At 52.2% G+C, this 14,551-nt stretch overlaps 1 protein-coding gene across 1 annotated transcript in view; it reads right to left on the bottom strand.

The window, feature by feature from the left end:
• The window catches only part of LOC144502473 (carboxyl-terminal PDZ ligand of neuronal nitric oxide synthase protein), a 156,237-nt gene extending 146,048 nt beyond the window's left edge, over positions 1 to 10,189 (bottom strand). The window contains exons 1-2 of the mRNA XM_078226427.1: positions 8,775 to 10,189; positions 3,665 to 3,736 (exon numbers count right to left, since the gene is read on the bottom strand). Of these exons, the coding sequence (XP_078082553.1) occupies positions 3,665 to 3,736; positions 8,775 to 8,879 (177 nt within the window). The 5' untranslated portion in view covers positions 8,880 to 10,189. The remainder of the gene's footprint in view (positions 1 to 3,664; positions 3,737 to 8,774) is intronic.
• Between the last annotated feature and the right edge of the window lie 4,362 nt (positions 10,190 to 14,551).

Below are 14,551 nucleotides of genomic sequence, written 5' to 3'. Positions count from 1 at the left end.
GAATAGGCTGTGATGGGTGTTGGCACAATCTGACTTTAAAGTCAAGTGGAATTACTTCAATTTCTTACTAGAGCACAATGCAAATATTTTTACACTGTTCAAAAGCACTTCTTGAGTGAAGGGGAGGAAATTAGTTTAATTGTTTCTCGGCTTTCTTGGAGCTACTGATGTCATCTGCAGTCAGCTTTACAACCCTTCTGATGAAGGGTCATGGACCTGAAAGGTTAACACTGTTTCTCTCTCCATAGGTGCTGCCAGCGCTGCAGAGTATTTCCAGCACTTTCTGGTTTTAATCATAGACATTATGCATGTCACATTAGGCAACTGTCATGAAATACAGCCCTCCCATAAAACAATTCTATTTAAAAGCCAAAGGTGGAAATATAGTTTGTGTACGATTGCAGCTCTGCTAGTTTTAGTTCTCTTGACAAGTATTTCTCGCATGAGGGTTCCCCCGACTACAGATATGCACATTTATTTTTTTTAAGTGTAATGTTCAGTCAATGGATATTACATTCTCCACAGCTATAAATGAATAGACTACATGGCAACACGTATTTAGACAGTACCTTTAACACAGAAAAATGCCGTAAAATGCTTTACAGAGACATGAAGAAAAAGAAAGGACATGAAACCAAAGAATAAGCAATCAGGAGATATGACCAAAAGCTAACTGATAAAGCTTGTTATTGAGGACTGTCTTAAAGGAGTGGAGGGATGTTGAGAGCCAGGGAGGGTTGGGAAGCAAATCCAAAGACTAGGACCTGCGCTGAAAACCAATGGCAGGGTGGAAGAAAGACTTGCATTTACATAGTACATTCCGTAATGTATCCAATGAAGTTCTTTGGAAGTGTAGTCATTTTTGTAATATAGGAAACCGAATCACAGAATTGTTACAGAAGGCGGCCACTTGACCCATTGTGTCTGCTCCAAATGCGCGACTCACCTAATGCCATTCTCCCAACACCCTGCACATTGTTCCTTTCCAGATAACAGTCTCATTCCCTTTTGAGTGCCTCCATTGAACCTGCCTCCACCAGACTCTCAGGCATTGCATTCTAGACCCTAACCACCACATATCCTACTAATTATTTTAAATCTTGTCCCCTCTCGTTCCCAATCCTTCCATGAGTTTCTCCCTCTTTACTCTGTCCAGACCCCTCATGATTTTGAAAAGTAGCAGCCAATTTGCACACAACAAACTCGTGCAAACTCGCACATGTGATAATGACCAGAAAATGTGTCTTTTTATGATGTTGATTGGCCAGAGTATCGGGGATAACTTTCTGTACATCTTCGAAATAGTGCCATGGGATCCTTTACATCCACCTGATCAGGTAAATGAGGCCTTGATTTAACGTCTCATCCACAAGACAGCGCAGTGTTCCCTAGGTGTCAGCCTTGATTTTCATGCTCAAGTCCAGAAGACAGATTGAATCCGGAACCTTGCAATGCAGAGATGAAAGTGCTACAAACTGAGCCATGACTGACACTATGGGGATAAACAAGAGGCATGGAGAATTTTGTGAAGGAATTGTAGGAGATTACAGAGACAACAAAGGATCAGTCCTTGGAAGAGTAGAAATACAAGGAGGGGGAACTGATATTTATAGATCCTATGTTGATGAGCAAAAATGAAAGTGATGGGTAAGTGGGATTTCCTATTTCTCAGTTACATGCTGCCCCCATGACAACACCATGCGAAAACATGTCAGTTTCCACGTGTATACAGACAACACCCAGCACTATCTCCCCACTAGCTCGGCCCCTCACTGTCTCTAAATTGTCAGACTGCTTGGATCAGCAGAAATTTCTTCCAGCTGAATATTGGGAAAACCAGAGGGCTATAACTCCAGAGCAGTGTATCTGGGGGATACCCAAAGATTAGTTGGGGAACACTTGACAAAGGTTCCCAGGTGAGGATTACATCGCAATTGATCAGGAAGTTCAAACTACCAATGAGTATTTGGCCTGCACTGGGAACCATCCAAAAACGTGATTTAGGTGGCAAACTTAGGCCGGTGCCAGCCATCTTATCTGGGATAGGGAGCGATATGTGGGGGATGATGGAGGCGATGCATCTCCAAATTAACCAGGAAAGGAATGGGAGGAAGTAAACATACTGATTGGGGGCATTGTTCGTAACTACTGCAATATAGATGCTTCATAGAAGCCTTCAACTGCTTTGGCCCCAAGCTCTGAAATTCCCTAAACATCTCCACATCTCTCTCTCCTTCTTTAAGAAGCCCCTTAAATTCCATCTCTTTGGCCAAGCCTTTGGTCACCTACCTTACCATCACCTTATGTGGCTCGCTGGTATTTTTTATAACTCCTCTGAAGCACCTGGAGACATCTTATCACATTAAAAGAGCTACATATGCAAAACTTGCTGTGATTGAATAGATTTGAATGAAATGGTAGGAGATGAATATCCAACTGGAACTGTGTTGGGTCAAATGGGTTTCCTCCGGGTGCTCTGGTTTCCTCCCACAGTCCAAAAGACGTGCTGGTTAGGTGCATTGGCCATGCTAAATTCTCCCTCAGTGTACCCGAACAGGCGCCGGAGTGTGGCAACTAGGAGATTTTCACAGTAACTTCATTGCAGGGTCAATGTAAGCCTACTTGTGACACTAATAAATAAACTTTAAATCGAGTTTAGTGGTGACAAAGTCATAGATGACGGCTTCAGCAGAGGGTTGGCTGAGGGGCAGAGATGAGCAAGGTTGAGGAGATTGAAGTAAGCGGTCTTTGTGAAGAAGATGATGTATGGTCGGAAACTGAGCTTGGGGTTAAACAGGCTGCCGGTGCTGTAAGCAGTCCAGTTCAACATTTTAGGGTGATGGATGGATTAAGCAGCAAGGGTACAGAGTTTCTGGTGGCAGCTGAAGACTAAGGCTTTGTTTTCCCTCATGTACAGCTGGAAGAAGCTCCAACTTATTCAACAGGGAAGTTGTGGCTACTTTACTGTTTGATTCTGAACCACATAAATAGATTGAAGTCTTTTGTATCATTCTATCCTACTTGTCTATAATGTTCATAACTGCAAGAAGTGCTGTGTAGCTGTTATAACTCATGCACGTTGGCAACAGGGCTCTGCCTATTTTAAAAAAACAGAAGCTTCCTCAATAACTTGAGAAGTAAAGACACCACTTAGTACAATGCTGAGCTAGTCCAAGGTGGCCCCAGTTCTAGTGAGCCTGTAATGAATTTACTGACTCCAGTCGGATAGCTGTGGCGTGTTATCTGAAGTAGGGAGTGATAGGAGTGGGTGACTGAGGTGATGCATCTCCAAGCTAACCAGGACAGGGGTGGGAGGAAGTAAACAGACAAACATTGTTGGTAACTACTACTTAAATTGAATATATAATTGAAGCAATGTTTAAATAAGTTTTTTTTTTGCATCCATGTTATATGCAAAGACAAGTATTTCACTACATCTGCCACCAGCTCCCCACACAACCCAACAGTGTTTTTGACCATCTTGTGACAGGGGTTAATATAGAGGCTTCACCCCCAAGTGACCACACACACCTGCTGCCCTGTGCTGTAGTGACAGGAACACGCTCTCACACACCAGTGCCCTGACTATACTTCTCCCCATCAGCCCCACTCCCTCATCAGGGAGGGTCAGGCAGACAGAACAGCAGGGATGATTCCCACTCACCCGTATCCTCCGCATAGCCGCCACTATCTCCACACGGCTGTTTGGCCTTTGTACATCCAGACTCCCGACGTACTTGAAAACAAAACAGAAAAGGGGTGCATTGTGTCAATGTGAAGCTGGAAGCGATATCCCGGCCAGGCTGTACTGGGAGGGAGGAGGGAGAACGCTGTTGGGGGGGGGGAGAACACTGTGGGGGGGGGAGAACACTGTGGGGGGGAGGGAGAAAGCTGTGGGGGGGAGGGGGAGAACACTGTGGGGTGGGGGGGAACTCTGTGGGGTGGGGGGAGAACACTGTGGGGTGGAGAGGGAGAACACTGTGGGGTGGAGAGGGAGAACACTGTGGGGTGGAGAGGGAGAACACTGTGGGGTGGAGAGGGAGAATACTGTGGGGGGGAGGGGGAACACTGTGGGGGGGAGGGGGAACACTGTGGGGGGGAGGGAGAACACTGGGGGGGAGGGGGAACACTGTGGGGGGGAGGGGGAACACTGTGGGGGGAGGGGGAACACTGTGGGGGGGAGGGGGAACACTGTGGGGGGGAGGGGGAACACTGTGGGGGGGAGGGGGAACACTGTGGGGGGGAGGGGGAACACTGTGGGGGGGAGGGGGAACACTGTGGGGGGGAGGGGGAACACTGTGGGGGGGAGGGGGAACACTGTGGGGGGGAGGGGGAACACTGTGGGGGGGAGGGGGAACACTGTGGGGGGGAGGGGGAACACTGTGGGGGGGAGGGGGAACACTGTGGGGGGGAGGGGGAACACTGTGGGGGGGAGGGGGAACACTGTGGGGGGGAGGGGGAACACTGTGGGGGGGAGGGGGAACACTGTGGGGGGGAGGGGGAACACTGTGGGGGGAGGGGGAACACTGTGGGGGGAGGGGGAACACTGTGGGGGGAGGGGAACACTGTGGGGGGAGGGGAACACTGTGGGGGGAGGGGGGAACACTGTGGGGGGGAGGGGGAACACTGTGGGGGGGGAGGGGGAACACTGTGCGGGGGAGGGCGAACACTGTGCGGGGGAGGGGGAACACTGTGGGGGGGAGGGGGAACACTGTGGGGGGGAGGGGGAACACTGTGGGGGGGAGGGGGAACACTGTGGGGGGAGGGGGAACACTGTGGGGGGAGGGGGAACACTGTGGGGGGAGGGGGAACACTGTGGGGGGAGGGGGAACACTGTGGGGGGAGGGGGAACACTGTGGGGGGAGGGGGAACACTGTGGGGGGAGGGCGAACACTGTGGGGGGAGGGCGAACACTGTGGGGGGAGGGGGAACACTGTGGGGGGAGGGGGAACACTGTGGGGGGAGGGGGAACACTGTGGGGGGAGGGGAACACTGTGGGGGGGAGGGGGAACACTGTGGGCGGGAGGGGGAACACTGTGGGGGGAGAGGGAGAACACTGTGGGGGGGAACACTGTGGGGAGGAGGGGGGAACACTGTGGGGGGGAACAATGTGGTGGGGAGGGGGAACACTGTGGGGGGAGGGGAACACTGTGGGGGGAGGGGGAACACTGTGGGGGGGGGAACACTGTGGGGGGGAGGGGGAACACTGTGGGGGGGGAGGGGGAACACTGTGGGGGGGGAGGGGGAACACTGTGGGGGGGAGGGGGAACACTGTGGGGGGGAGGGGGAACACTGTGGGGGGGAGGGGGAACACTGTGGGGGGGAGGGAGAACACTGTGGGGGGGAGGGAGAACACTGTGGGGGGGAGGGGGAGAACACTGTGGGGTGGGGGGGGAAGACTGTGGGGGGAGGGGGAACACGGGGGGGAGGGGGAACACTGTGGGGGGGAGGGTGAAGACTGTGGGGGGGAGGGTGAAGACTGTGGGGGGGGAACACTGTGGGGGGGAGAGGGAGAACACTGGGGTGAGGGGGGCAACACTGGGGGGGAGGGGGAACACTGTGGGGGGGAGGGGGAACACTGTGGGGAGGAGGGGGAACACTGTGGGGGGGAGGGGGAACACTGTGGGGGGGAGGGGGAACACTGTGCGGGGGAGGGGGAACACTGTGAGGGGGAGGGGGAACACTGTGGGGGGGAGGGGGAACACTGTGGGGGGGAGGGGGAACACTGTGGGGGGGAGGGGGAACACTGTGGGGGGGAAGGGGAAAACTGTGGGGGGGAGGGGGAAAACTGTGGGGGGAGAGAGAAAACTGTGGGGGGAGGGGGAACAGTGTGGGGGGAGGGGGAACACTGTGGGGGGAGGGGGAACACTGTGGGGGGGAGGGGGAACACTGTGGGGGGGAGGGGGAACACTGTGGGGGGGAGGGGGAACACTGTGGGGGGGAGGGGGAACACTGTGGGGGGGAGGGGGAACACTGTGGGGGGGAGGGGGAACACTGTGAGGGGGGAGGGGGAACACTGTGGGGGGGGAGGGGGAACACTGTGGGGGGGAGGGGGAACACTGTGGGGGGGAGGGGGAACACTGTGGGGGGGAGGGGGAACACTGTGGGGGGGAGGGGGAACACTGTGGGGGGGAGGGGGAACACTGTGGGGGGGAGGGGGAACACTGTGGGGGGGAGGGGGAACACTGTGGGCGGGAGGGGGAACACTGTGGGCGGGAGGGGGAACACTGTGGGGGGGAGGGGGAACACTGTGGGGGGGAGGGGGAACACTGTGGGGGGGAGGGGGAACACTGTGGGGGGGAGGGGGAACACTGTGGGGGGGAGGGGGAACACTGTGGGGGGGAGGGGGAACACTGTGGGGGGGAGGGGGAACACTGTGGGGGGGAGGGGGAACACTGTGGGGGGGAGGGGGAACACTGTGGGGGGAGGGGGAACACTGTGGGGGGAGGGGGAACACTGTGGGGGGGAGGGGGAACACTGTGGGGGGGAGGGGGAACACAGTGTGGGGGAGGGGGAACACAGTGTGGGGGAGGGGGAACACAGTGTGGGGGAGGGGGAACACAGTGTGGGGGAGGGGGAACACTGTGGGGGGAGGGGGAACACTGTGGGGGGAGGGGGAACACTGTGGGGGGAGGGGGAACACTGTGGGGGGAGGGGGAACACTGTGGGGGGAGGGGGAACACTGTGGGGGGAGGGGGAACACTGTGGGGGGAGGGGGAACACTGTGGGGGGAGGGGGAACACTGTGGGGGGAGGGGGAACACTGTGGGGAGAGGGGGAACACTGTGGGGAGAGGGGGAACACTGTGGGGGTGGACACTGTGGGGGGAAAACACTGTGGGGGGGAGGGAGAAAATTGTGGGGGGGAGAACACTGTGAGGGGGAGGGGGAACGCTGTGGGGGGAGGGGGAACGCTGTGGGGGGAGGGGGAACACTGTGGGGGGGAGGGGAACACTGTGGGGGGGAGGGGAACACTGTGGGGGGGAGGGGAACACTGTGGGGGGGAGGGGAACACTGTGCGGGGGAGGGGAACACTGTGCGGGGGAGGGGAACACTGTGCGGGGGAGGGGAACACTGTGCGGGGGAGGGGAACACTGTGCGGGGGAGGGGAACACTGTGCGGGGGAGGGGAACACTGTGCGGGGGAGGGGAACACTGTGCGGGGGAGGGGAACACTGTGCGGGGGAGGGGAACACTGTGCGGGGGAGGGGAACACTGTGCGGGGGAGGGGAACACTGTGCGGGGGAGGGGAACACTGTGCGGGGGAGGGGAACACTGTGCGGGGGAGGGGAACACTGTGCGGGGGAGGGGAACACTGTGCGGGGGAGGGGAACACTGTGCGGGGGAGGGGAACACTGTGCGGGGGAGGGGAACACTGTGCGGGGGAGGGGAACACTGTGCGGGGGAGGGGAACACTGAGCGGGGGAGGGGAACACTGTGCGGGGGAGGGGAACACTGTGCGGGGGAGGGGAACACTGTGCGGGGGAGGGGAACACTGTGCGGGGGAGGGGAACACTGTGCGGGGGAGGGGAACACTGTGCGGGGGAGGGGAACACTGTGCGGGGGAGGGGAACACTGTGCGGGGGAGGGGAACACTGTGCGGGGGAGGGGAACACTGTGCGGGGGAGGGGAACACTGTGCGGGGGAGGGGAACACTGTGCGGGGGAGGGGAACACTGTGCGGGGGAGGGGAACACTGTGCGGGGGAGGGGAACACTGTGCGGGGGAGGGGAACACTGTGCGGGGGAGGGGAACACTGTGCGGGGGAGGGGAACACTGTGCGGGGGAGGGGAACACTGTGCGGGGGAGGGGAACACTGTGGGGGGGAGGGGAACACTGTGGGGGGAGGGGAACACTGTGGGTGGAGGGGGAACGCTGTGGGGAGGGAGAACACTCTGGGGAGGGAGAACACTCTGGGGGGGAGAACACTCTGGGGGGGAGAACACTCTGGGGGGGAGAACACTCTGGGGGGGGAGAACACTCTGGGGGGGAGAACACTCTGGGCGGGGGGAGAACACTGTGGGGGGTGGGAGAACACTGTGGGTGGGGGGGGAGTACACTGTGGGTGGGGGGAGAACACTGTGGGTGTGGGGAGAACACTGTGGGTGGGGGGAGAACACTGTGGGTGGGGGGAGAACACTGTGGGGGGTGGGGGGAACACTGTGGAGGGGGGGAGGGGGAACACTGTGGGGGAGAACACTGTGGGGGGGGGGACACTGTGGGGAGGGGGGGACACTGTGGGGAGGGGGGGGACACTGTGGGGAGGGGGGAACACTGTGGGGAGGGGGGGAACACTGTGGGGAGGGGGGGGGGGAACACTGTGGGGGGAGCGGGGGGGAGGCTGCAAGCGGCCACCGAATTTCTTTTGTTAATTTCACACTCTGCATTCACATTTCCCAGTCGGATCTGATGCGGGAAAGGGCTCTTTCCCAGGCCGGTGGCCAGGGGTGCTAAAAGTTCAGGACGTGTCCTGAATTCCAACCACATCATTTTCGCGTCAAATTAAATCACTAAAAGGATAGCGCGCGTTCTCCCACATTTCAGTAACACAATTGTTGCATAAACCACATTTCAATCTCCAGGTTTCGGTTGAACTTCTGATTGCCGCCGGGGACAAAGCTATTGTCAGGATTGTTTCTCAAATGTTTGGAGAGAGCGAACGGTGATGGTATTCGCACAATGCTTCGCGCCTTTTACACCTTGCATTTACGGTGGGTACAGGGAGACTTCTTACACACACCACAACATGACAAGTGAAAAATGTAACGTGGACCTTACCTTAGCCTGGAATTGGATGCCGTGCTGGAAAGCCTCCTCGTTATGCAGGGGGTTCCTGCAGTCACCAACATCGTCCACCAAGTTGTATCTGTTCCTGACCGGCATTTTCACAAGGTTTCCCAGCAGTCACAAAGTGCTGGCGGCGGTAGTGGCAGAGTCGGGTCCAATCGGTGCATAGCACCCGGAACAGTCAGAGATCTCCCAGCCGGAGGGTGGGGGGCGGGGGGGTGGGTGAGAGATCTCCCAGGGCACAGGGTCACAGTGAGAAATCTCCCAGAGCACAGGGTCAGAGTGAGAAATCCCCCAGGGCACAAAGTCACAGTGTGAGAAATCTCCCAGAGCACAGGGTCACAGTGAGAAATCTCCCAGAGCACAGGGTCAGAGTGAGAAATCCCCCAGGGCACAGGATCAGAGTGAGAAATCCCCCAGAGCACAGGGTCAGAGTGAGAAATCTCCCAGACACAGGGTCACAGTGTGAGAAATCCCCCAGAGCACAGGGTCACAGTGTGAGAAATCCCCCAGAGCACAGGGTCACAGTGAGAAATCCCCCAGAGCACAGGGTCACAGTGTGAGAAATCTTCCAGAGCACAGGGTCAGAGTGAGAAATCCCCCAGAGCACAGGGTCACAGTGAGAAATCCCCCAGAGCACAGGGTCACAGTATGAGAAATCCCCCAGAGCACAGGGTCAGAGTGAGAAATCCCCCAGGGCAAAGGGTCACAGTGAGAAATCCCCCAGAGCACAGGGTCAGAGTGAGAAATCTCCCAGAGCACAGGGTCACAGTGTGAGAAATCTCCCAGAGCACAGGGTCACAGTGTGAGAAATCCCCCAGAGCACAGGGTCAGAGTGAGAAATCCCCCAGGGCACAGGGTCAGAGTGAGAAATCCCCCAGGGCACAAAGTCACAGTGTGAGAAATCTCCCAGAGCACAGGGTCAGGGTGTGAACGCAAAGTTCAAATCAGAAAAAAAGAGATTGCAGTGTATGAGGTAGGAGATAGATTTCCACAGTAGAGGCAGAAAGGAGAGAGCTGTCCAGAGGATAGACAGAAAAGGGATCAGAAAGGAATGATTTCCCAGAGCGTCATCATAAGACTGATACCTCCTAGGTCGAAGTAATCCAGGCTTCCAAAACCGCACACATTGAGAGCAATAGTCTCTGCCGCCCCCAGCCTGTCAGCCAGTCACTGCCTCACCTGCCTTTCGAACCCACCCCCAGCTGATACCTCCCTTGTTAAAGAATGGAGAGAGACGATCGCTGGGGTCGGTTTGGCTTCCAAAGGTTAACTTTCTGCAAAAAGCCACAGATGATCTTCTCTCCGTCCCCTTTTCCCAGCCCGCAGCTGCGAATAACTTGTAGCCGGTGTGCGGTGAAAGGTGCCAGTGCACAGCTCTCGCCCAGGGCGCGCTCTCTCTGTCTGTCTGTGTGTGTTTTTGCCATTCACTGTTTGAATGTGTTCGTTTCACAAGCGTGGAGCATCACTCGTCTTCTTCCCATTGGATCAAAGTTACATCACATGATTTTTTAAAAAAAAGGTCCTCGACCAGCCCCGCCTTTTCATAAACAAAAGTGTCTCCGGAAGAACAGGAAATCCGGAGCCCGTGCCCTGTGGTTGTGAGAGATGTGTGTAGTAGTGAAGGAAACCTGTCTTGAAGCACCGGGCTCCGCAATGTACGGGTCCGGATCAGATCACCCTCATCACTTCAACGAGCCATCATATTCAAGCTGGATGGCTTGAGTGCTGAAACGTCAAATTTATTGCGGACATTTGGCGAAATGTCATGGACCTGGAAGGTTAACTCTGTCTCCCTGTTCAAAGATGCTGCTAGAACTGCTAAGAATTTCCATCAGAAATTTGGTTCCCCTCCCGGGTATGGCATCATAAAGCAATCCTTTACAAAATTCTTAATACACTAAATAATATGCAAATGTTGTAATTGAACACAATTGGTATCTTTTAAATAATTATTTTAAACGGTTTATTGTAATTTGATACACTTTCAATACGCTAAGCAAGTATTATCTATTCTTGTAGTTTTGTTATAAAGCCAATAATGATCACACTTTAGTTTTTATTATTCTCAAGCGTTGCTGACAAGGTCAGCACTTCTTGCTGGTCCTTTCTTTCCCTTGAGAAGGTGGTGGTGAATCTTCTCGAACTGTTGAAGTTCATGTCGAATCATAGAATCATCCAGTGCAGAAGAGGCTCCACCGACATCTGTGAAACACCTGATCTTCCGCCTAATCCCATTTACCAGCACTTAGCCCATAGCCCTGAATGTTATGACGTGCAAGTGCTCATCCAGGTATTTTTTGAAGGTTGTGAGGCAACCCTCCTCTGTTACCCTCCCAGGCAGCGCATTCTAGACTGTCACCACCCTTTGGGTAAAAAGGTTTTTCCTCACACCCTCCCTAAACCTCCTGCCCCTCATCTTGAACTTGTGTCCCTTCATGACTGACCCTTCAACTAAGGGGAACTGTTGCTCCTTATCCACTCTGTCCATGTCCCTCATAATCTTGTACACCTTGATCAGGTCACCCCCTCAGTCTTCGCTGCTCCAACGAAAACCCAAGCTTATCTAACCTCTCTTCCTAACTTAAATGTTCCATCCCAGGCAGCATCCTGGTGAATCTCCTCTGCACCCCCTCCAGTGTAATCACATCCTTCCTATAATGTGGTGACCAGAATTGCAAACACTACTCTAGCTGTGGCCTCACCAAAGTTCATTACAACTCCAACATAACTTTCCTGCTTTTGTAATCTAGCCTTGATTGATAAAGGCAAGGGTCCCATATGCCCTAATCACCCAACTAACATGCCCTTCTGTTTTCAGAGATCTATGGCCAGACATACCAAGGTCCCTTTGTTCCACAGAACTTCCTAATGTTGTGCCTTTCATTGAATATTTCCTTGTCAAATTATCACCTCATACTTTTCAGGGTTAAATTCCATGTGTCACTTATCTGCCCATTTGACCATCCCGTTTATATCTTCTTGTAGCCCAAGACACTCTACCCCACTGTTAACACCGACCAATCTTTGTGGCATCTGCAAACTAATCTTACCCCCCACATAGTCATCTATGTCGTTTATATAAATGACAAATAATAGGAGACCCAGCACAGATCCCTGTGGTACGCCACAGGAGACTGGCTTCCAGTCACTAAAGCAGTCTTCTGTCATCACCCTCTGTCTCCTACGACTGAGCCAACTTTGAATCCACTTTATCAAAGTTCCCCGTATTCCTTGAGCATTTACCTTGTTTATAAGTGGGACCTTGTCAAAGGTGTTGGTAGTTCCATAGAGCTGTTAGATGGGGAGTTCCACTAAGATAATGTTATCTATTTACCATTGATTTATTACAAACCCCATAAGGATCACCACTTCTGTTGCCCTTTGTTTTCCTTTCGTACAGAATTCTAAAAAGATTTTTTAGTTTCAGAGCAGGTTTAGCAACCAGATTTATATTTTACTTTCTTTCTTGTTCGAATCCAAAAAGCAACCCAAGGATGAACAGAAGATTAATATACTGAATGATGACATCCTCCAAACATTGCAAGTAGTTTCAGCCTTGGCTCAATGTAGTACAATTTCTTGAATCAGAAAGTCACAAAGAACAAAGAAAATTACAGCGCAGGAACAGACCCTTCGACCCTCCAAGCCTGCACTGACCATGCTGCCTGACTGGACTAAAACTCCCTACCCTTCCGGGGACCATATCCCTCTATTCCCATCCTATTCATGTATTTGTCAAGTTCAAACAACTTGGGCAGGCCACCTAGGCTGTCACTTCTATGTGTAACTGAGGGAGTGCACAATATTGCAACTACTGTCTTTTGAATGAGACACTGGATTAAGATCCTGCCTGCCCTCTTGTGCAGACATAAAATATCACATGGCACTATTTAAAGAGTCAGGAATTTTGCTGCTGTCCTGCCCATCATTCATCCTTCAATGACATTGCCAAAAAAGAAGAGCTGGCTATTCATCTGATTGCAGTTTGTGGGATCTGACTGTGGGACGAATTGGCAGATACATTGACACACAAAACAACAACGACTCTGCTGCAAAATTAATCCATTGGCTGTAAAGTGCTTTGGGATGCCCTGGGAATGTTAAAGGCACTTTACAAATGTAATTTCTTTCTTTAATTTATTGGAGAAAACATCAGTAACATGCCATGCCTAAACAGCAATAATCTAAGTAGAATTGATTATTTCAAAATAAATGACTTGAAAGAACTAGACATGATAAAAGGGCCAAAAAAAGAATCACAGAAATGGATGATATTTATCCCTGAGCACTAAGAGAAACAATTACGTTTATGAGGCACTGTAGGCGATCAGAAACAAGCTAACGGTACGTATTTTCAAAAAAGGCTGACAAAATAGTATGGGCAACCACAGACCCTTAGTATAGCATCACTACAAAATAAATGTAAGGGTTACTTTCTGATGCTAATCTGGTAAGCAGTAGTCAAAGTGAGTTCAGCAAGGAAATATCCGACCTTTTCAACCTCCTTTTTTTGTACTTTGACTTTCAAAGCACATTTAACGAAGCCTTGCATGAACTATATTATTATTTCAAGCAGTGAAAATTCAGGATTACACAAGGGAATGGATAAGATATTGGCTGAAAGTATCAGGCAGTATGTTAAGTGAGTTAAGCTGGGGTGTTGAGTGCTGAACGGAATGCTCCAGGGATCAGTTCAAGGATCCTTATTGTTTCTGATTTACATAAATCACTTGGGTTCCAAAAATTAGTGCAAGCCAGACAAGCCTGCAGATAATGCCATTTAAAAAAGTTGAATCTGAGGATGCTGTTCAAGATTTACAAAATAAAGTGGGTGAAATATGCAAGTAGAGCAGAGAAATGGCAGATTAAATTTAATCTGGCTGACTGTAAGGTACTGCAAGTATGAAGAAACACAGATGGCCCTGTCCTCATGATGCATGCTTGGCTGAGAGTCAAGACCAATATAAGCACTAAGTTAGCAAGATCCTTGGTTTTGACAAGTGAAGTGAATGATTGACTTTGCTTGATTGACACCTTTAAGTGATTATAGTAAGTTGTACTTTCTGTGATTTATTTTGTCAATATCTCTAAAGTTTATTTGGACATGATTAAGAGGTCTGGAGTGTTTGAAGCCTCTGTTATTGATACATTAATGCTCTATCTGATGAAAGTCATCAACCTAAAATATAACTCTGTTTTTCTGTCTAGATTCCGCCTGACCTGCCAAGTATTTCCAGCATTTTTTGTTTTCACTTCAGATTTCCGGCATCCGGGTGTTTATTTTTCCTCAGCAGATCTACACTTGCCATTGTTATTTATGGCTCACTGGGTGAATGGGCACAGAAAGGCATAAGTTGGTATGGAGACTATGAGAGGTCATGGGGAGTGGTTGGGGGACATGACCTAATATGGAGAGTATGAGAAGCTATGGAGCGTAGCTGGGGAGAATGAGCTGGCATTGATTTGGCATGGGGGTTTGAGGGGCCATGGGGAATGGCTGGAGGGCATGAGATGGTATGGGGGTGATGGGTAGAGGGCCTAACTTCCTTTAACACAACTGGGACAACTAGAATTAAGCTGGGCCTTTTTTTAATGTATTCATTTGCAGGATATGGGCATCACTTGCATTTATTGCCCATCTCTAAATGCCCTTAGGAAGGTGGTAGTGACCCACCTTCTTGAACTGCTGTAGTCCATATGGTAAAGGTACATCCACAACATTGTTAGGAAGGAAGTCCTAACCAGCTGGTTTGGCACACCAAGTC

Source organism: Mustelus asterias, chromosome 13 (assembly GCF_964213995.1).
Source record: "Mustelus asterias chromosome 13, sMusAst1.hap1.1, whole genome shotgun sequence".
Taxonomy (NCBI): Eukaryota; Metazoa; Chordata; class Chondrichthyes; order Carcharhiniformes; family Triakidae; genus Mustelus; species Mustelus asterias.
This window is presented reverse-complemented; position numbering and strand designations above follow the sequence as displayed.